The following is a 23,512-nucleotide window of genomic DNA, read 5'->3' on the forward strand; positions in this document are numbered from 1 at the left end:
TTTGGCTACATGCACAATTATTCTCGAATTCCGGAATGCCGAATAGCATTGATAAATGTATGCCCCATAGAGAGAAGCATGCACCGTTCGGGCGGGTGCCAGACCATGGCTTCATTTGAATCCTTCTGGCGACGTTTAATAGTGCTAACGGATTTTAAGCAAACGAGGCGAGAAACCACTCAAGAATGTTGGGCATGTCGGCACGTCGCCCGTACTGTCTCTTTTCCGTCAACTCCGTCCCCGGGTTTCTGCTGTCAGTGCTTCTTGTGCCTGTGGGTGGGATGGTAATCTACAGACGACCGCGATGATGGCATTTTTTTTTGCTTCTTTTTCATGCCGACGCACAACACGGCGATGATAACTGAATGATGACGGAACCGATGATACTGCTGCCTCGCAGGACCTCGAAGGCTAGGCCACAAGGATATGAATGGAGTCGACCAGTAAATGTACCTGCAGCTCAGTAGATCTCGGGATACCGTCCGGATCGGTCGCCATCATAGCCAAGCTTTGTTGGTCGGATTCTAGTTAAAAAGTGGTGGTTTAGTGATTATTTTTGACTTTGGGTGATAGTGAAAAAAGAGCTTGGATATCTGGAAATACAGACGGGGATTTTGCCGTTAACCGACTAAGGTGGATTACTACTCTATTGTTTGCCGTTGAAGTAAATGAACTTCTAAGTACATGACAAAAACGTTTATTTTACCGGGATTTCATATAGTATTTACCGACTCCATTCCACTAAGATCTTCAAACATTCCGAAAATAACTGGTTGTCACGGACGCCGTTGTCGGTGTGGATTCCCTCTCTCTCTCTGATGGACACGTGAGATTGATTCCAGTGTTGATAAAAATGTCTAAATGAGCTGACAAAATGCCTGTTGCTGAGGCAATGGACCAGATGTGCTGTAGCTGTTTCGAGCACAATTTAATTACCCATCATCTTTATTTTTGTAACGACGATTAGGTTTTTCCTGGCTAGGAAAGATTAGTATTTTGTTTGCGTAATTATAGACGGAGCGTGACGTCGTTGTTTTCAGTATTATATCGAAAAGGAATATCCTAACCACTCGAATGTTAGCAACTTTTCCAACATTTTTGAAAGTACGGACAGTACTAAAATACAACAGTGCGGATCACCAAAGGGAACCAAAGTAGGCTTTGAAATTCTGGAAACAGTTTTCCGGGAAACATAACCCAGATATTGAGGTTATGAACTGTGCTAAGAGGAAGAAACAGCCGACCGTTACGATTTCTTCGCATTCCGCTTTCGGCTCATCAGGGCTTAAAGCAGTTCAAATTAAACCATCTCCGTCTAGCAGTTCAATTCAAACCGCTAAGCAGACTCAAAGTTCACACTATTTATGTAACAGTCGGAAGATATTGCACCGAAATGCAGTATCAATTCTGACGTCTCAGGCGTAAATGAATGACGAGTTATTACTGGCCGTGAAAAAAAAAGAATGTGAAAACTGAGGCCGAAGGCTTGAATGGTTTAAATTGAACTACTAGGCGGAGGTGGCAGCTCAATTTGAACTGCTTCAAGCACTTTTGAGTCGAAGGCGAAACATGAAGCAATCAAAATAATATATGTGCTTTTTGCACAAACCAACAAAACTCTAAATGATGAGCAGAACGTTAGATTCTTTACTGTACCAGACATAACATCGTAAGATCTAATGACTGGCCCTTACCAAAGAGGCGTAACAGAAGAAGAAGAATGATATAGGAGCAACGCCAGGCTAGTTTCTAATCATTTTTTAATTTTAATCGAGTTCGTACACATCAGTAACATACTGTTTAGTGTGTCGAACAAAAATAAGTGCGCTTGAAACAATTAACCTAGGTTCGACTTCGGGTTTAAATGCGAAACTGAGAAATGTTTTATCCCAGCCTTTTTCGACTTATGTAACTTTAAGGTTTCGCCTTTTTCATATAGAAAGGCTATGCAATCACTGTGACTTTTGATTTTCACAAACTCAGATTTAAATGAAAGGTCTTATGGTTTTCATAGACTGCTATTAAATTTTACCCGAATCCGACTTCCGGTTCCGGAATTACAGTGTGCACCATGTACCCTTTGTACAAAAAAAAATGAAAAAAATGTCACTTACTTTTCTCAGAGACGGCGTGACTGATTTTCACAAACTTAGATTCAAACGAAAGGTCTTATGGTCACATAGATCGTTCTTCCGGAATTACAAGGCAATATGTGCAAATCTATGAGAAAACGTGCATTCAATTCTTAGAAATTTCTCAACCGATTTTTACAAACTAAGATGCTAATGAAAGGTCTCGAAATTCTTCGAAAAATCCTCGGAAAGTTAATCCAAATCCGACTTCCGGTTCCGAAAAAACGAGGTGCAAATTTTTATAAAAATTACTGGTAAGTTCATCGAGTTGGCAGATCTTGTTAGTTAGTGGTTATATTAGTATTGAATAACAGTTCCAAAAACCGAACTCACTTCGATTTCTCAGAAATGCTTAAACCGATTTTCACGAGTCAAGATTCAAATTATCATTGTCTTTAAATATACTGTGCAATTTTATCCTAATCCGACTTTCGAATCCGAAATTATAGGGCGATGAGTGTCAAAACATTCAAATTCAAAATGACGATGCAAAACTAGTACGCGACGGTACGAGCGGCTTTGCTCAGTTCGCAGCGTGCTTTGTTCAATTTCGTATAGCGTGCCACATTAAAATCTATATTTTTCAGGTGAAAATTTTTAATCCTTTTCTAATCCGTTTATTCAATTTGTACCTACTTGGTAGTGTTATCACAGGATCATGATAACGATGTATTTCTATATAAGTGCACTTATTGCCTTTCTCATATAGAAAGTTTATACAATCACCTGAAAATTGACACAGTTCATCGAGCTGAGCAATGTATGTGTCTGTGTGTGTATGTGTATGAGTATGTATTAAATAATGTCACTCATGGGGACGGGTATAGCGTGATGGGATAGTCGATGCCTTTCACGCAGCCCGCCTGGGTTCGATTCCCAACCCCGCACATAGGGTCAGAACGATTTTCTGGTCCGAAGAGGCGAATGACCTAAGATGTTAAAGCCTCTATAATTGAAACAAAAAAAAAAAAATGTCACTCATAAAATAAAAAATCTCGTGGAAGAAGAAGTAGTGATCAATTTTCTCAGAGATGATTTGATCGATTTTCCCAACAGACTCGAATAAATGTTCCTATAGTCTCATAGGTTGCTGTTTAATTTCATCCGGGTCCGATTTCCGGTTCCAGAAGTATAGGGTAAAGTGTGTTTAATCATTTAGTGCGACGATGCAAAATAAAGAAAACATCTTATTAACTTGACATAACTGTTTACAATTTGAGAAGATTATGTTAGTTCATACTCAAAGAAAGTTTCTTATTTTATTCAAGATTGGAAAAAAAATTCCTCACAAAATCTTCTGGTGATATTTTTGAAAATAAAAATAATAATATGAGAAAGGTATCATTACACCACTAGGTGGATTAAAAAAGGTTTTTTTTATCATTCGTTTACATAAAATCTGTTACGCAACAAGATGGCGCTAAATATTGGTACAGTGGTCGGAAAAAAATGAATGCAACCTGTACATTTTAGGTTATAAAACGTGATTTTTAATGCGTGGGACAGATATGCGAATACTTCCCATATGGGACTAACCCAACTTCATATTTTTTTTTCAAAATTTGGCTGAATTAACCCCAAATTTTTTTTGCAATTTCTGAAAGTAGGGTAAAAATAGACGTGATCCGTTTGTCTACCTCAAAAGTGACTGATATGCGAGTATGAGCAGTATAAAATAAATTCAAATTTTACTATCATGATCTGTTTTTAGATACTAAAAACCTGTTTTAATTCACCTTTTTCTATTCAAAATGTTTCTCTTCGATTTTCGAGAGAAACCAAGGGATTGTTTGTGCATTAACTAGTATAACATAGAGAATGAAACAGCTCTCTGATCGGTTAGGCCATCCATTAGAAAACGAAGCGGATGCCGTGCGGGTGTGGTTATGCTATCCGCTATTAGAAAACTAAGTCCGGTACTTCCAGCACCGGAACCCGAGAACCGTTATAATCGAAGTCGGTTCGTACGGCCACCAATTAACATGGCGTACACACAGTACTAGTTTTTATTCTAAACGACGATTCAAATTTGTGTTGTATCCGACAATATGCAGTATTTTTTGGTAGGACCATAAGACCTATTATTTGACCCTAAGATTGGGAATAACGGTTATGAGTCCAGTATAGAAAACTTTTTATGAAACAGAATTGCAGAATTGATATCTGTAGTCTATTAATCTTAGAACAGTAAAACAGTCATTTCAATTTATCTCAACACTTCCTAGGCTCCAGGTTCATCTTCGAAGCCTGGTTTGCTTCAACATTGCAAAGCTATGGAATTGAATTAAAAGTTTTATTTTTATTCTGGTATTGAAAACAAACGAAAATAACGTAATCAGTATAACCATAGCAACATCAAATAAAGTTGCCAATTATGAACATTTCCGATGGTTTTTATCAGAGTGAGGACATCCCATTCGTAATGTTGGAAACAATTCAAAACATTTAGTCTAAAATGTTGGCAGTTTCGTTAGCTTTACATTGAATTTGACAGGTCGTTCGCTCGTTTAGAACAAAACTGGCTAGGCTAAATTGATTATTCGGTGAACCCTAAGACAAGACCTGACATCTGGGGGGGCTGCTTTTGTTCCAAAATGGACCAGTTTCTGATTGGCTGATTTTGATGTTACCACCTGCACATTGTGAAAAGAAAAAACTTTTGCAGGGTACGCGAGCAATGATGCCAAGTATAAAGAAAATCAGAAAACATATTTATTAAAATGTATAATTTTAGCTCACCAATGAAAATGAAAGTTTTCGGAGAATGTTTCACATTTTTTTCAATCTCATTGGTAATAAATGTTTATAGTGGCAGGACTGTGTAATTAAAATAGGCATCAAGCCGTTTTTCTTTTTAGTGAATTAAAGGTAACCAAAAAATATTTGTTAAATTACTGTAAACTCGAAAGTGTGTTTAGTTTCACGAGAAGAATGAACTGTTGTGTTCCACACTGTGATCGCATTAAGCATTTCTATCCAAACCTGACTTCTTCCGGTTTCCAAAAGATCCGGTAATACGGCAACAAAGGATTCGATTTTGCGTTCAACAAGAGATATTTCGTGTTTTGTCATCAAAGCTCAAATAATTGTTTTTAAGCATTAATATATAATAAAGAAATGCTGTCACCAAAACATGTTTTATGTTTATTTCAAATCAAAAACCTAAATTCTAAAAATTTATATGTAATATTTTTTTCCTAGTTATTAAAAAATCTGTAAATATGGCTACACTGTAGCCGATACGTTGGTATTTATTCCACAGGGTGAAAATGACGAGAAGGATGATTCGGAAGGAAAAATAAGAAGCCAGTTGTCAGGTCTTGTCTTAGGGTGAACCAAACAATAGCGATCCGTTTGTATGAGACCTAAGGGGTATTATTATTTGTATTTGGTTCGACTACAAGTTTCAATGAGAAAATGATAATTGTTATATCGCAGTCTTGTTCGATTTATTATGTAACTTTAAGATTTTTTTTTTATCTTGAATAATTAATAATTTCACTGAAAAAAAAACAAAACTATAAAATAAATAATAAGTTGAGCTCGAGTTCTAATCTACTAGTGCATGAACACGAATTTTCACAACTATCAAAAGTGATAAAACAACTGATCAAGAGCGAGATTTAGATTCATTAAGGGCTGAGGACAGTACCGTAAAGTGGTAGTTTTGTTTTGCTATTTTCCCGTATCAAATTAAATTTTCTTGGAAACGGTGCAGAATATAGAGAAACCCACCTGACAATGTCTTCGAAATTTAGTTGAGAATATTATGTGAAATTTTCAGAATGATTCATTGAGTTTAGCAGTCGTGTTGTATTTTTTTTCTGACTGAAGAACTGCTGAAAATTGGAACGCTCGGAAATGCATACCTCTACTTGTTCATCGAATATCTCGGCTTTGAAGGCTTGTATCATAAATCTACCGTGACAAAGTCTAGATAATTTAGTTTAGATGCGAATAGTACATAAAAACATATGTTATCGCGATAAAAATAAAGTTTTGTATTTTTCTGTGAAACAAAGTCAGTTTCAATGCATTTTTTTCGCTTTGGTTTCCTGATAGCATTTTGAAAAAGGAGAGAGAAATAAAATTGGCTCGACAAGGCTGCCAAACACACAGACATTCAATCTTTGTGAAAGTTGAATATTTTTTCATTGTTCATTGGAATCCATGTAATGTCCAACCCATACGATAGATTAATGTGATAAAACTTCTCATAAAAATAATAAAATGTATGCTGGCAACCCGGTACGGTTTGCTCATATACGAGAGAGTACAAGAGAAATACGAGGCGCAAAGGAAATTGAGCGAGCCACGTGGTCGATTTAAAACTCAACACGCGACCCTCTGTCCTCAGACCTTAAGAGGCAAATTCTTAGATAATCAGCCATTATAGCAAAAGGCAAAAGCAGTTTTCCTAGCAGTCGTTGAGCGGAAATTCAAAAGAGAAATATCAGTTAGTTTAGGACATTTTTCTAAACAAACTGATGTTTTTTTCCTTGAAGATTCATCAATGGCTGATTTCCTCAGATTGTAATAAGTAGAACCCTAATACTGCCGTAGTGTGCAAGTGGGGTTAGGGTTACCCCACGCGACTTTAATCGCGCATAACTTTTGTTTTTTGAGTCGACTTTCGAATTTTTTTCTTGGTTTTGTAAGAAATCTCAATAGGAAAACGATAAACTATACTTAATATCTACTTTCCAAAATAGTTTCTGTCATTTTGGTCAAAAACTAAAGACACTATCACGTATTGTCCTTCGAAAAACATGTTGGCCTTTCTCATATAGAAAGACTAGGCAATCGCTGTCGAAACCGGCTTTTCAACCGAGGCCCGAGTGTCACATGCTATTCGACTCAGTTCTTCGAGATCACAAAATGTCTGTGTGTATATGTACTCTTATGTGTATTTGATAAATAATAAACAACACTTAATTTTCTCAGCCATTACTGAACCAATTTTCACAAACCTAGATTAAAATGACAGGTCTTATGGTTCCATAGGTTGCTATTGAATTTAATTTCGATCCGACTTCTGGAAATCCAGGATGATATGCACAAAAAAATGAGAAAAATCTGTTTTGATTCACCTAGTGGCGTAATGATGTCTTTCTCGTATTACTTATATTTTTAAAAACATCACTAGAAGATTCTGATTTTTTTTCAAACTTGTATAAAATTAAAAACTTTCTTTGAGTATAAACTAATCATAATACCAGTTTCAATTAGTAAACAGTTATGTCAATTTAACATAGATTTCAATATGGCAACCTTGCACGCTATACAAAATTGAACAAAGCACGCTGTGTGTTTGGCGGTGGCGTTTTCTTTTTCCGTACTAGCACGTGCCGATGCGTATCGGTTTTGCATAATTTTGTATGGCAGTTTGAAAGTTTTGATACTCATCGCTCTATAGTAAAGGATCTGGATGAAATTACACAGTATCTTTTAAGATACTGAGAGCTTTAATTTGAATCATGATTCGTGAAAATCGGTTTAACCGTTGCAGAAAAATCGAAATGAATTCCGTTTTTGAAGTCTTTCTTCACTATGTGCTTTCGGGAGCGGAAGCGGAAGAAGTCCCAAAGTAGATTTGTATTTATATTTATATAAATTTGCACCTCGTTTCGCCATCGCTTGTGAAAAAATACTCATGAAAATGAAAGATTTTCACTTATCGCGCTGTAATATCGGAACCGGAGATCGGATCCGGATGAAATTCAATAGCAGTCTATGGGACCATCTTTCATTTGAATCTGAGTTTGTTAAAATCGGTTCAACCATCTTTGAGAAAATTGAGTGGCATTATTTGTCACATACACACACAGACAGTTTGTGATCTCGACGAACTGAGTTGAATGGTATGTGACACTCGGACCTCTGGGCTTCTGTTTAAAAGTCAGTTTTCACAGTGATTGTATAGCCTTTCTATGTGAGTAGATTGTGAGTCTTTGAACATTGGATTGCGGCTGTTCGGAACACTGATTTGCAGGATATTGAGTTTGAATTACGGTTGAATTTCATTTAAAAAAAACTGCGATGGTTTCAAAACTAATCATGAATCAAAATTAATTTTAGATTTTATATTTTTCATGTTACCCACTACTAAATAAATTTTGATGTGTCCAGTAATTGAATCGAGAAAATTGTTAAACCTATTTTTTTTTTCAAATATCTTGGGAAAGATTTCTCTTCATATTGGGATTCAATAAACAGGAAGAGAAAAGAAAACTTGTATAATTTGATTATACATAAGAACAAGTTCGAAAAGAATAGAACAATTTCGTTACCGTTAGAAACTGCTGTTGCTAATAGAGATCAGAATATCCGATTGCTACTTTGATAAGACTCAGTTATTATGAGACTTATGTCGTTTTCGTTTTTAAACTGCACTACACCGGTGCAGTGCTACACCATGGCATGAATAAACGAACAGAAATGATGAAAACATAAACAGTAACCCTTGACTACAATAAAAGATTCCATTGCACAGAGCTACACCGAACTTTTTATGAGTGCTACACCAGTGGTATCGGTGCAGAAAAAGTGTAGCACTGGAGTAGTGCAATTGATAAAAACGAACGGTTCCAGTGCAGCTTTCGCTGCACCAGTGTAGTGCAATTTAAAAACGAAAACGACATTATTTCGTTTTCGCTTGATGCCAAACCTAACCTTGTTTCCACACTAACTGCTGTCAAACCGTTTGTTTGAAGCTAGTTTCGAACCTAGTTTCAATGTTGTTGAAAATCGAGTCAGTTTCGGACCTGATTTTTATATCACGTTTGTTTATATACTTGTCCCCATTGTCTGTGGAGTTTGATGGAAACGCGTGGTACGTTGGTACAAATTGACAGGGGAAACATATTTCTTTCCGCAAAATCATGTTTCCGATGTCTATCTCACAAGATAAATTCGTTCGGACGGATTCTTATTCGGTTCACACATATGACTCACGTTTTAAAGACGTAACACATCCTACGCACAAGTGCAGGGATAATTGCTGTTTCGAGTTTGCAATTCTCCACATTCCGGAACTACGTTGCAATCTAGTTGGCGGTGAATTCTGCGAGTATTGACGGAAAAGTAATTAAAACCATCCTCCATCTATTTTGAAGTGTGTAAATAGCTCTCAGTCCGAACTGAATCACGACTCTATTTTCACCGGTACGTTACGACTCACACATACTCTCTACCCTTTATTTCGTTTTTTTTGTCTTCATTCGCTGCCGATACCCAAATAAAGAAAACGTAACATCCCATCTAGCGCCGATTGCCGAATATGGACAGCAAGGAATTCCGCCGACGCGGCACGGAAATGGTCGACTACATCTGCAATTATCTGGAAACGCTGGAACAGCGACGCGTGACGCCCAGCGTGGAGCCGGGATATCTGCGCCATTTGCTGCCGGATGAAGCGCCCGAGAATCCGGAACCGTGGGAAAACATTATGATGGACGTCGAGAGCAAAATTATGCCGGGAGTGACGCACTGGCAGCACCCGCGGTTCCACGCATACTTTCCGTCGGGAAACTCCTTTCCCTCGATACTGGGCGACATGCTGAGCGATGGCATCGGATGTATCGGATTCTCGTGGGCAGCCAGCCCCGCCTGTACCGAGCTGGAAACAATCGTACTGGATTGGTTGGGTAAATATCTAGTAGATGTCACCGGGTTTTTTATTTGGTCACTAAATTAGTACGGGAAAAGTTAAAGCAAAATCGCGGATTGCTATGACAAAAAATCAAAGCAGACAAAAAATTCAGATTTCACGATTTCAAAATAGCAGTGTTTTGATTTCACCTGTTCCCTTTTCTTTTGCTTATGAGTGATATAAACCAAAACCACATTGAAATCGTATTCAACCATAAACAACGATCACGATTCGGAGTAAATAATTAATAATCTCTAAACTGTTTCAAAAATATACCAATATGATATTTGATGTCATTATTTGTCTAGTTCATAATTCCAGAACTCTTGCTGAATGAACTTAGAAATTCTAGTTGCAATACAATTTCAACGCAGATGTAGATAACTATTTCTGACGGCTTCTCTAGCCTGAAGCGGCGGGGACGGCCCCAGAACAGACCAACCGTGTTGTAGTAAATTCAACCTAATACCATTATCGTGACGAGCTTCGTGTTGGGAAACCGTTCTGGAAAAATTAGTACAGCAATTAATTTAACTCTTACCCGTCCAGTCCGTCCAGGATAGTTTAAAGCGGTAGCGTCCTCCTCCTGTGAAGAAAATAAGAAACCAGAAATGTACCAATTAACGATAGTTCTTCTTTCAATCTACAGGCAAAGCCATAGGTCTGCCAGATGAGTTCCTCGCCCTGAAGCCGGGTAGCAAGGGTGGCGGTGTCATTCAGGTACAGTAATTTTCTCGCGGTTAAAATACGTATAATTGCGAAACTAATCATATTAAGCAAGTATCATCAACATCATCATCATCATTACCACCCACACTGCACTCATTCTCATCCTCGAATCGTTCCCGCAGACGTCCGCATCGGAATGCGTACTGGTGACACTGTTGGCTGCCCGGGCACAGGCCATCAAGTATCTTAAACACCAGCATCCGTTCGTCGAGGAAGGCCACCTGCTGTCAAAACTGATGGCTTACTGCTCGAAGGAGGCGCACAGTTGCGTCGAAAAGGCGGCCATGATCTGCTTCGTCAAGTTGCGGATCCTGGAACCGGACGAGAAATGTTCGCTTCGGGCGGATACGCTGATTAAGGTGAGACTTGAAGAATTTATATTGAAACCTAATTTGACCGGAATCGTGTTCTTAAACAAATAATTGTTTTTTTTTGTGTTTCGTTCGGTCATCTTCCGGTGGTTATTTGAGAGACATGATGGCGAAATTCAAGAAATCAACTCGTACTCATCGGATCGCATTGATTTCTTATATCGGGTGAAAATCCAAATACAAAAAAGAAAAAAATCGCGAAGAAAGAAGAAGATCGATGGTTGAAATAGCCAGAGAGAGATTTGTGATAAGAGGTCGGAACCAGGTAGCGATTCAGTATGAACTTCAAACGGCGCGTGCAAAATATCCTTGGAACTTGTCTTTGTCCCTTGTATGAAAACACTGGGAAAATATTTACTAGTAATCTAGATACTGAATTTCAGATAAATTGAATTCACAATCTACAAGACTGTAGCTATGAACTTAAGTTAAAAAAATTTTCTTCGATTTCTGACTTTTTTTGTCACTACTTCCGAAATTTACACAGCTGAATACAAGACTTTTGCCCAGTTATTGGAAGAAAGAACCTCCAATCATCTACCAACGGCTTTAGATTTATGAACCTCGCCGCAGTCAGAGGAGTGGGAATGACAGTGCTAACCCGTTTAACCCTCTTTACCTCAATTTAAATTATAAGTTGTATCTCTGGGTCTGCTTTCTTTCGTATTCCGGTAGGAGACTAATTAAAATCGATTAATATTACGAAGAAAGACCTACAAATAAGATTACAGATAGATTCAATGACCGAACGAATCTTGTTATACCGTTTTATCCGAATCGTATCTGTTGGTTCAAAAAGAACCGAAGAAAGATCACTAGCGATACAATTTATAAAATAAAGGGTTAAACGGACTAGTACTGCCATTCCTATTATGTGTGTTTGGATCACTTAAATTTTTCTACCAATAGTATGGATCAATATTGATAGTTTGTATTGGATCTGCTTCTGAATTGTAGATCAATATTTATTAAATGACTCAGTTAAAGAATAAGTTGGGGTAAAACGGTATAACAAGAATCGTGCGGTCATTGAACCTATTTGTACTCTACTTTTTAGGACATTTTTCGATATTCAACAACCGCAATCAGCCTCTTTCCGTTATTCGAAAGAAAGTTTAACCAGAAATACGACTTATGGAATAAATTAAACAGGCTACTACTGTCACTCCCATTGAATTTAATTAGATCACGATGTTTTGTACGTAATATGAACTAATATTTATCGATAGACCGTAATGGATCTGCTTTTGAATTACAGATCATATTTCAACTGAATATTATAACTAGAAAAGAAATGGGGTAAAACGGCACTACGAGTTTGCTGCTGTCACTAAGACTATGTGCAATCGATTTGTTAGACTTTTTTTACATTAGAAACACTCTATTCGCTCTTCTGAAAGTACTTTGGTTTTACTTTGGTTGGTTGTACTTTGTGTTCAACCGTATCATGCCTCGTCGCGTTTTTGGTCAATTTTTTCCCACTGTGGATTGGTTTGATACTGACTATCAGAGAGTCACAAACAATAAAAACCAAGCCCGAAGCCGAATGCTTACCAAATACAAATTATGTTTCCACTCAGCTATTGCACAACTGAACTTAGTTATGGCGGCTTTACGTTAAACCAACTAAGAATTGATAAATCGCAGAAATACAGATATTACAGATTTTTGAAAAATCAGTTATGATCTACTAACACTCTTAGAAAAAATGAAATTTTCGAATCCAAGAATGCCGTAGTTTCTTCGGTGATGTCATAATGGTACACCTACTAACATGTAAAAACAAATTTTGCGTCTGTTTTTAAACGTACTAGAACCGTTATTCTGATTGTTGTGGTTCTGTAAACAGAATAAATAATATATAAAAGAGAATATCAAGGACGGTAAACACTACTACTAATCCCATCTGTTAATGGCGTGTTTTCTATGCTAACTTTTTCTTGCGTAATAGCGTAATTCTTGGGGGTTTGGTGCGAGGCGCCCTGGCCCCTTCCCGAAATCAGAAATAGAAACAAAAAATTGATTGATACTGCAGATTACACCGCGAGATAGAGTTTTTGAGAGTTACAAGATGGTCAAAACTCCACTGCCGATAAAGTACGCAGCAGCAAGCCCTAAAAACAGAACAGAGTCAAAACCATACAGCATGAAGGATGAAATCGGAGTAAAATAAATGATAATAATAATAATAATAATAATACATAAAATAGTAAGTTTTTCTGGCCCGAAGAGGCGAATGACCTTAAGGTTAAAACCTCTATAATCGAAACAAAAAAAAAACAGGGTCAAAACCACATACAATGGAGGATGAAACCGGGGCAAAATAAATGACATTAATAATAATACAAAAAATTGTATTATTACGGACGCCCGGAAAGAGAAAGTGCGCAAACATGCCTTAGTTAAGCAAGATTTATCCTGCAGCTGGATCCCGCACATACACGGAACGACCGAAATTAGCTCTGCGCCTAATCCGTATTACTGTTTTTGCATTAGTTGATTTTAACAACAAAATTTCCAAAATAACTATAAAATTAGTTAAAATTGAGAATTTATTTGCTGAAAAAAACTCTTATTTTTAGAGAATGTGTTTAGTTGGCGAATATTATGGACACAAACCAGCAATATTTCAATCCAACACGAAATTCTCATTGACAACTAATTTTGTTTTTAAAATCAGAAACTTTGTTTCTATTTATCTATCACCACTTTATTAGCCACAAAATTCATGAGAAGTGTCAAAACAAAACAATCCATTAAAAAGCTAAAAGGGACAGTCTTGTTGAAACTGCTTGCAAATTGTTTAGATGTTTTACGCATGTGTTACGATATATCCATATATAAATTTCTAAACCGGTATGTAAAAATGACGTAAACTGTTAGTGGAAAGTGTATTCAGAATTTGTGCGCATTTGAAGCGATTGTGCGTAATAATGTTTTTACGCGGAACAGTGAATTGAGTTTCGAATGTTGCACTCAATTGTACATGTCAAATGATGTTTTTTGTATCTTCCAACCTTCCGGGCCACGCCGTTCGATGTACTACTTGTATTCGGTTTTTATTTTCCGAGTGCTCAAAGTTTTCAGTGAGAGAGTCGATTTCGCGAAGTCGAATGAAGAAAACAGCGATTTAGAAGAAAAATGTTCAAAAAGAAGTTTATGTTTCGCTTGTGTCTTTTTCTCCAATACAACATCGTATTTATACCTGCCAATATAGAAAAGACAACCGCGACTGAAATTTTTTTCGGTAGTAGTGTGCCATCTAGTGGCTAATAGTCATTACGGTGTTAGCGTTATTTCGGCGATAGAGCGCCATATAGCTGCAAATTGCAGAAACCAATTCAACCATTTATGTTGGTTGAAAATAACGTTTTATTTCTCTAATTCAACTAAAAAATTAGTTGAATGGATATGAAGTGTGCCTTAGCTAAGCAATGACAATTGGTGAATTCAACTAAAAAAATAGCCATTTCAATAAATATTTTATTATTATCAAGGAAATTAGAATTGAAAAATCAAAATTAGTAAAAGTAAGATTTTTTTAGTTGTCTCAAAAAATAACTAACTAAAATCAGAAAATCAACTAATTTTTTCGCCAAAATACTGATATCGGTCTTTCCGTGTACGCAAGCGCACTTCGAGTACATATTTGGCTGAATCCGTTTTTATACACCAGTGAACAGAATGATTATCCGACAATAGACTGAAATCAGCACGAGTGTTTCGAAGCGGCACGAGTGCCTCGAAGGGCGTCTTAATGGGACGGAAAGATCACAATGTCGGTTTTCTAGGATCGGCATACTTTTGGAGGACTATCTCAAATCTGGAAAAGGCTATTATTACCGTGATTAATGAACCGAAATCGCTGTGAAATAGCCTTTTAGGAAGCACATAAGCATCGCTAACATGGTTACAATTAAAAGTACTTGGGCATCGCCCTCGTTCACATGATTTGGCTTCCTCGTACTACTATCTGTGCTTAAACGTTGATTTATCTCTGAGAAATATACCTTATGATCAAAAACGAACCGGAATTTTATGAAAAAACGCAAATATCAATTTTCAAAAAATTTCTTTATTATCGTCTTCAAAGTACTCTCCTCCTGCAGCAATACATGCATGCCAACGCTTGATCCAATTTTCCATACAAATTTTATAGGTCGCCGAAGGTGTGGCCCTTAGTTCACGCAGCGAATTCTCTTTTATGGTCTCTATGGTCTCAAAACGCGTTCCCCGCAATGGCAATTTGAGTCTGGGGAAGAGGAAAAAGTCACACAGGGCCATATCTGGAGAGTACGGTGCTTGGTTGATGATATTGGTTGAGTTTTTGGCCAAAAACTGCGACACAACCAACGCTGTGTGAGCCGGCGCATTATCGTGAAATTCAGCTTTTTTGGCACCAGCCGAGAAGCGACGCGTTTCAAACCCAAAACATCAGTTAAAATGTGTTCGGCTGATCCATAAGAGATGACCAAAAACACAGCAATCTCTCTAATCGGTACAAAACGATTTTGCAACACGATTTGCTTCGCCGATTCAACGTTTTCTTCAGTAACAGATGTTGTTGGGCGGCCAGGGATCTCATCATGATCCAAGCTTGTACGACCACCTTTGAAGCGTTTATACCACTCGTATGTCTGTGTTTTTCCTAGACACGATTCACCAGAGGCCTTTTCTAACATTTTCAACGTTTCGGAACACTTAAATCCATTTGCAACAGGGATGTGAGTTTCGTTTTGGAATTTCAGACCACTACTTCCGGAACCTGAATCCGAATCCAGTACCCTCATTTAAATTGCTGTCACTTTTTCTGACTAATCGAAATGTCATGAAATTTTATACATAGTCTTTTGAAAGTTGGTACGTCATATGGATTTGACAATGACAGTGCCATCTGTGTGTCAATTACACGAATTAATGAGTGCTGTGTTATGGCATTGAATCAACGGCAAGGGAAGCAAAATTATTGGCATCGATTACAGTACATTTCGTAGATTTAGCACCGAACAATCAATACAAGTTGGAGGACGGGTATAGCGTAATGGGTAAGTCGATGCCATTCACGCAGCCCACCTGGGTTCGATTCCCAACCACGCACATAGGGTCAGATCGACGACACTACTTGCCACTCGACTATCGAAAGTGTATCGCAAATTTAACTACCCCTCAGTAACTGGTAATGTCAAAACGAAATCGTCTGAAAAACTATTGAAACTGGAAACACAAGTTGATGAATTATTGATTTTGAGTAACAGTTACCATAACCTTGGTAAATTTTGAGTAACAGTTACCATAACCTTGGTCAGTACGGAACATTTTATCATTCAAATCATCAAAATTCAGTATTGAAAAATAAATGGTAAAGCTGAGTCAAACCGGTTTATCAGTACTATACTACAAGAGGCAAGAAATTCGTTTCACAGATACTTAAATATTTGAACTTTATTTTCAATCCATTCCAGAGTCGTATTTGACCTTCAGGTACGAATACACCTATATACAGAAATTATATTTGTTCTTTTCTAATGACCGTCTAAAGTAAAATATTTCAATTGTGCGCCAAATCTTTGTTCGTTCGCCACTTCTGAATTTGTTCCAAATTGTTCAATCCTCGTTGTCAATCAGCGTACATGTTGTGAAACAATACGTCATCCGTTTTGGACATTCGAGTAACCCCTCCGATTCTACTCTCAGTGATTTGAAGGCAAATCGGGTGGAAATTTTGATGAATATGTAAGATCCCATATCCCAAGAATCAAGTTTCTTGGGATATGGGATCTGATCGAAATTATAATCAAATAATTTACTTATTTCAAGCAGAAAATAGACAATAATTCAAAAAAAATTTTTTTGGGAAACGACTGGAACTTGTTTAAGTTAAGAATGTCGTATCCAATAATGACGTCTCACGGACGGAGATGTGTTTCGAAACCTCGAGTAGATATCCCTGAAGGGAATGAGAGGCATCATGGCATTTGATAACTTCACTACAAATAAAGCTATTGGGTAGCCCTTGACGATGATATAATATAACGTCTGCCTGTCGCAGCACTAAATTTAGTGCCAGAATTTGTGCACCCAGTTCCGGTTGGCGCAAATCCATAACGAACTTTGTAACATTAACTTGATGTATCTTCCAAATTTAAAATTCGTTCCAGTACATGATCAACTGTTAAACCTGGTTCTGTTAAAGGATAAATCTGTAATTCGGAGTAAATAAAAATGTTCAATACTATCTAAAAGGTTACTTTCAAACTGCTTACAGTCTCGTAAAATTTTAAACTTTTTTGAATATTTCGCACAGAATTAGCCATATTGTGTCTACGATCTATCGTCCTCAAATTTTGTATTTTGCCTCTATCTTCTTCAGAATAATGAATGCGCTAATGACACAACTGTTTCAAAATTTCCCTAAATGGTTTATTTTTTATGCGGCTCCTTAGTAACTAGTTCGTAGCAACTAAAACAGTGTTTCTCAAGATGATTATTTTCATCATTATCAAGGGGTCGCTGTATTTGTGGTAACTGGTGGTAAATCGCTCATGAACACAATTTATTCTGATATTTCTTCAGAGTGCCTAGTCGTGTCGTCGGTCAGATAGTTTTTCTGGCCCGAAGAGTCGAATGACCTTAAAGTTAAAACCTCTATAATCGAAACAAAAAAAATCATTACACGTTCACTAGTAGGACTATAATAGGCACAATAACCTTTCAATTCAAAGAAAAAGATAAATAATAAACATCGTTTGCAATGACGAACAGAAGATGAAACGCTATGGCAGTCGATTGTGGAAATTTTCGCATGGAATAGCTCAGCAGAAATCTTAGGAATGTTCATTCGATTCAAAGAATCACAATTTACTACCGAAGCGGTTTTGGTAAACAATTCAATCCGTCAGTCTGTCTTGAAAAACGGTTTTCGGTTACGTATGGTAAACAGATCTCGACAAATTTACGACTTGGTGTAGTAAAATTTGCTTTTGTTTTAGCTCTATCGTCATGAAGCATGCTAATAATAGCGTAGAGGTGTGCGTGCTATTCCTCCCAACGGTTATTGATTCCCATTGGAAAATTGGTTTTTGTCTTTCAGGCAATGGAAGAAGACGAACAGCAAGGATTGATTCCGTTTTTCGTATCCACAACACTGGGAACCACCGGATCCTGTGCATTTGATAACATCGCCGAGATTGGTGAAGCTCTTCAACGTTTTCCCAACGTTTGGATGCATGTCGATGCTGCCTATGCCGGGAATGCATTCATCTGTCCGGAGCTCAAGTATCTTCTGAAAGGAATCGAATATGCCGACTCGTTTAATACCAATCCGAACAAGTGGCTATTGACAAACTTTGATTGTTCCACGTTATGGGTTCGCGATAAAATTAGACTCACGTCCGCCCTGGTGGTACGTACGGAAATGATACGAGATTTTCTTCCGTGACCGACGGTTAGATAATGCCATCCATTTTTTTTTTAGGTTGATCCGTTATACTTGAAGCACGGATACTCCGACTCGGCCATCGATTATCGCCATTGGGGAGTACCGTTGAGTCGACGGTTCCGTTCGCTGAAGCTCTGGTTCGTACTGCGTAGCTACGGATTAGTCGGCCTGCAAAGTTACATCCGGCATCACATCGATTTGGCTAAACGATTCGAGAAGCTGGTGCTGAAGGATAATCGCTTCGAAGTCTGCAACGATGTCAAACTGGGACTGGTTTGTTTCAGGCTGAAGGGTACTGATCGACCTAATGAAAAATTGCTCAGCTGTATTAATGCTTCCGGCAAGATCCATATGGTGCCGGCCTCGGTGAACGAACGATACGTTATACGGTTCTGTGCCGTGGCTCAAAATGCAACCGTTGAAGATATTGGTAAGGCTTTTTGTTTACGTGGCAGATAAATTGTGTGAACCGATGCTGAACGGTTTTTTTTTGTTTTCGTTACAGATTACGCCTGGGATGTAATTACGGATTTCGCTGCGGAGATTCTGGAAAAAGAACAAGCGGATGAGGTTACTGAGATTGTGGATCGGCGCAAGACTCATACATTGGCCCAAAAGAGATCATTCTTCGTGCGTATGGTTAGCGATCCGAAGATTTACAATCCAGCCATAAATAAAGCGCAAACGCCCCGAATGTCAAATGAATTGACATCACCTTCAGCTGACGGTACGGTGGTTACCGTCAATTCACCCAAGTTAGTATTCTGTTGGGGTCAACAGAGAGGGAAGTTAAAATTTAACCGTTTGATTTCAGAACACCTGGATCGGCTTCCTGGATTAGCTGGCCATTGGCATTCTTGTTTGCGAATTCGGAGGATGGTCCAAAGAATGATATGCCATTGCGGTAAAGCCCAAAACAAACAAATACCACGTGCTAATAGGTGCTACAAATTTCGGTACTTTTAGATTCCGCCACTTGGATACGATGGTTAGGTTGACTGCTTCTCGTAGAAACTCGGCAACCGGTGGAGGTTCCTCTCCCTCACCGGAAGGAGAAAACGGTATCGTACTGACAAAGTCTCCCAAAAGATCTCCGATTATGGTACGACGGCGCGGTACATCGCCAAGCCCAGCTACGACCGGTAACGGAGCATCAAAGTGAAGAAATCATAATCTCGGTTGAAGCTCAAAATATTTTCACCGTGTATCAACAAACGAACCCGTTTCCAGAAGCAGCTAACTGTTCATTCTCAATCAAAGTGAAATCTCTAATTAAAACTATAGCATGAAATCGATCTAAATTTAGCACATGCTCAGAAGTATATTACAATATTTATTCCAGACTCTCTCTCACATTTAGATTCCTTGCAAATCTTACACAAAAGTAAGCAAATAAACAAATTCCATACAGTTGAAGCATAGAATCAGAGAAAATCAACAAGGGAAATGGGCTCTTGCAGTACACTTTGTTCCGAAGTCCAGACTTGTTTACAATAAATCATTCAAATCAAGTGGAATTCTGCACAGCACATGACAAGAGCTGTCTAAGCCAATGTGATCCCGGAATATCGGATGCAGAATAATATACGTTCACGTAACGAATCACATTCGTAGGTTTATTTTCGGTTAACCGGCTCAGTTTTCCGTGTTGTGTTTACACGAAGTTATGCGAATGAAATGTTCGTAGAACAGTTGTGCCACCATGGAAAATACGGAACAATCGTTGAGTTTGTTCACCAGACAATTCTTCGCTCGTACGAGCATGCTGAAAAAATAGAAGAGAAAAACATCTTTTTTTTACGCGAAATTGCGACGCCACTGACATCTGAGTAGAAGTCATTCACACTATGTTTACAAAAAAAAACAGACTGATAACGACATGTTGGGTTCGTTTGCATACCTGCAATCCTCCTCGGTGAATGATTTCCGATCGTCGTACTGCTTATCAATTATGTTTTGTGCGGCACACTCAAAAATATAAGCACCCATTTCGTTAGCACACTTTTCGTGTTTGGCCTTGTCATACTCTGCCAAAAAAATGGAAATAAAAATAATAAATCACCCCAAAACGTAAGTTTAACAACGTGATCTGACTTATGTTTTTTCCATTGTCCTCGCAAATGTGCGCCAAAACATCGGCAAACCATCCTCTCAATGACTCAAAAATCTCGAAATTCTGCTCTGGCACACACGATTTCACGACCTTCATGAACGGACCGAAACAGTTGGTAGCTTTTGATAGGTTAGGACAGTGCCTACAACGAAAACGAAACGAGATAACTTCACGGGATCCTTTCAGAAAATGTCAACACCCAACTTTTCCAGAATCGACTGCTGAGTATCCAAATCCAGTCGCAACGCATCCAAATTAAACTGCACTACGTCCAACTTTTTCCGTAGGCAACTTCGTACCCCGATCCATGAAGTCGTGATCTCCGATCCGTTGATTCCTTTTTTCTCGCACTCCGCTTCGGCGTATTTCCATAGGGAAAGGTAAGAAAATTCCATCGGATCCAGTTGTGCATCGGATCCCGGTTCACCATGGGATGCACTGGTAGTTCCACTGGGACCTAGGACAATCGTAACAATCAACACGACTACCGGTGCTAGCAGCAATTGTAAGTACGGAGCTTTCATCGCGACGAGATGCACACTTCAAATGATTTAGTTTTTTCCAGTCGACACATGACTTTTTTTTTGGGATTTTCAGTTTCATTCTATCTGTGCCCAGACAGTGTTTCTTTGACCCGGTGATAATGGAATAAGTTCCTAGGTCAGGGGATGGATTTATTTTGCTGGAATTTTAGTAGTAGTAGCAGTACAGATTGTATGCGGTAAAAATGGTACACATAATTGCGTTGTGTTGTGACGATGATCTTGGCGGATTGCACACTGGTATCCACGTGTTTTCTGCTAATTGATTTATATGAGATGCTTAAGAAATAGTATTGGGTATTGGAATTAACATTTCAACAGCACGATAACCACTATTGCCGGCACTACACCCTTTTTGTCGAATCGACGATCCAATTTACACGAATTACTTGTTCGCCGTAAACACCAACTTGACACACGGAAGATTGGTAATGATAAAAAGACCTCGTGAGACAGTGAAATTTTATACAACGTAGGTTTTGTAATGTTTCTTTGAATCACGTAATCCGAAAAACAAATAGAAATTCACTTCTCGTTAGCACAGATTTACCACATAAATACATTACAATTACAATAATTACAAAAATAATTTCCGAACATTTTGACGGGTGCGAGAATTTTGCGCGTCCGACGCTTACGCCTACTGCGATACAATCATGATATAAAATGATGAAAGACCAATCTGCTTCAATGAATTTTTCAGTATCTCTCGTCAGAAAACTCTCGAAAGTTGGCAAACTTCATGGAGCAATGACGAACTGGGACGATGGCTACACTCCATTATCCCTAAGGTATCGACGAAACCTTGGTTCAAGGGGATGAACGTGAGTCGTGATTTCATTCGCGTTATGTCACGACTCATGTCAAATCACTATACATTCAACGCACATCTCCGGCGTATCGGGATCGTGGAGAACGGGCTCTGCACCTGTGGCGACGGTTATCAGGACATCGAGCATGTCGTGTGGTCGTGCGTAGAGTATCGCGACGCCAGGTCGAAGCTACTGGAATCCCTCAGGGCCCGAGGTAGACCGCCTGAGGTTCCGGTTCGGGATGTGTTGGCGAGTCGGGATAGTTCATATATGCTTCTCATATACCAGTTTCTCAAACACATTAATATACAAGTGTAATCTGTTACATCTGGCTTAGAAAGTTCCTCCTATTTATCGACGTTGTTTCAACTGTGGCTAAGAATTATTTCTCAACTGCAGGTTCGACACTAACTTCCGCCGATTATCCCGATTCCTCATCTGTCCACCATCTTCATCGGAACTAACAAGATCTTTTTGCTGTCACTAACCTTCGCTTCCCCCCTCCCCGTCTCTTCACCATCTCGATGTCAACTAATTAGATCTCTGTCGTTTTAGTCATTTCATTCCCATATCCCCTTTTTACTCCGTTTTCCGCAATATTTACTTCGCTATATTTTTTTTTCATTTTCTTCTGTAACAACACCATCATCGCCCACGGAAACTTATCAACAGCATGCGGGCCACCCGCCGGGTATTCGTAACCTGGGGGTGTTTCCCGCGGACCCACACGGACCGAAGAATGCGGCCAACATGAATATTCACCAACGCCATATGGAAGACTCTCATGAAATATTCAATTCACCGGCCGATCACCACATGAAGGCTGGATCTGCCAAAGTCAACCACTGCGACCCAAATATGACATTACTTAATGATACAACCCTAGTTTTAAGTTAGTCGTAAATTTTAAATTAGTAAAAGCCCTTGGCATCTTAGAGCTTAAGCAGTGTGCCTTAAACATTATATTCTTGAATAAAAAAAAAATGATATAAAATGGAACCATAAATGAAAAGTGAGGTTTCATTATAAAGTGCAAAAAAATAAACGAAAACTAGAATAATCTCACCGATTGCACCATTTCTGTCAAATCGGGAGTCCAATCTACATGTAATCACCAATTTAACACACAGAAGATCGGTAATGATAAAAAGACTGCGATTGTTTTTCCAGTAATGGCACACATAATTCCTCACAAAAAGTGCGTCTATGGTCGGATTCCATTGAAGTTTTTGGCGAAGTGAGTATAATTTCAGTTTTGAACGATTGTTTTTCTGCTCCGGTCCATTTTCACTGGCCCTTATTACCGTTCTCACTTCCACTTTCACATTCACTTCACTTACATGTCACTTCACTTGATTTTCCCTATTACCAGTATCACGCATAGTGAAGTGATCACTGTAGAGGAAAAAACCAATTTTTTCAACCAAATTATGATGGCGTGATGTTCATAATGACATTAAGTTTATTAAAATAATTACTTTTGTCTTTGAAGCGACTTCCGTAACAAAGATTTACATTCACTTCACTCGATTTCCACCGTGAAGTGATACCGATAATAGGGGTCACAATCACTTCACTTGGTTTTCACCGTGTAGTGATACGCGTAATAAGGGCCATTGGCCCTTATTACCGGTGTCACTACACGGTGAAATCCAAGTGAAGTGAATGTGACCCTTATTATGAGTATCACTTCACGGTGGAAATCAAGTGAAGTGAATGTAGGT

The 23,512-nt window shown here is 38.4% G+C and overlaps 3 protein-coding genes across 3 annotated transcripts in view; 1 reads left to right on the forward strand and 2 right to left on the reverse strand.

The window, feature by feature from the left end:
* The window catches only part of LOC131439269 (uncharacterized), a 115,104-nt gene that overhangs the window by 16,425 nt on the left and 75,167 nt on the right, over nt 1-23,512 (reverse strand). Inside the window, exon 2 of the mRNA XM_058610077.1 lies at nt 10,325-10,369. The gene's annotated coding sequence lies outside the window, so the exon portion shown is untranslated. The remainder of the gene's footprint in view (nt 1-10,324; nt 10,370-23,512) is intronic.
* Nucleotides 475-19,786, forward strand: LOC131439267 (aromatic-L-amino-acid decarboxylase). Its single transcript, XM_058610074.1, has 9 exons — nt 475-633; nt 9,376-9,778; nt 10,433-10,503; nt 10,635-10,871; nt 17,974-18,285; nt 18,358-18,751; nt 18,827-19,076; nt 19,136-19,225; nt 19,288-19,786. The coding sequence occupies exons 2-9, from the start codon at nt 9,412-9,414 to the stop codon at nt 19,481-19,483; spliced, it is 1,917 nt and encodes a 638-aa protein (XP_058466057.1). The 5' UTR covers nt 475-633; nt 9,376-9,411; the 3' UTR covers nt 19,484-19,786.
* LOC131439270 (uncharacterized) lies at nt 19,916-21,610 on the reverse strand. The gene is made up of 4 exons (XM_058610078.1): nt 20,639-21,610; nt 20,416-20,576; nt 20,222-20,348; nt 19,916-20,086 (listed from the first exon to the last, which is right to left on the reverse strand). Exons 1-4 carry the CDS (start codon nt 20,956-20,958, stop codon nt 19,957-19,959), a joined length of 738 nt encoding a protein of 245 aa, XP_058466061.1. The 5' UTR covers nt 20,959-21,610; the 3' UTR covers nt 19,916-19,956.

This window comes from Malaya genurostris, chromosome 3 (assembly GCF_030247185.1).
Source record: "Malaya genurostris strain Urasoe2022 chromosome 3, Malgen_1.1, whole genome shotgun sequence".
Lineage (NCBI taxonomy): Eukaryota > Metazoa > Arthropoda > Insecta > Diptera > Culicidae > Malaya > Malaya genurostris.

What these genes read in the sequence shown, in the direction of transcription:
- LOC131439267 (XM_058610074.1), top strand. Translation starts at nt 9,412, where the DNA reads ATGGACAGCAAGGAATTCCGCCGACGCGGCACGGAAATGGTCGACTAC. An exon ending in AGGGTGGCGGTGTCATTCAG is followed by an intron (nt 10,504 to 10,634) that starts GTACAGTAATTT and finishes TCGTTCCCGCAG; the next exon opens with ACGTCCGCATCGGAATGCGT. An exon ending in GGGCGGATACGCTGATTAAG is followed by an intron (nt 10,872 to 17,973) that starts GTGAGACTTGAA and finishes TTTGTCTTTCAG; the next exon opens with GCAATGGAAGAAGACGAACA.
- LOC131439270 (XM_058610078.1), bottom strand. Translation starts at nt 20,958, where the DNA reads ATGAAAGCTCCGTACTTACAATTGCTGCTAGCACCGGTAGTCGTGTTG. An exon ending in CAGCAGTCGATTCTGGAAAA is followed by an intron (nt 20,577 to 20,638) that starts GTTGGGTGTTGA and finishes TTTTCGTTGTAG; the next exon opens with GCACTGTCCTAACCTATCAA. An exon ending in GGACAATGGAAAAAACATAA is followed by an intron (nt 20,349 to 20,415) that starts GTCAGATCACGT and finishes TTTTTTTGGCAG; the next exon opens with AGTATGACAAGGCCAAACAC.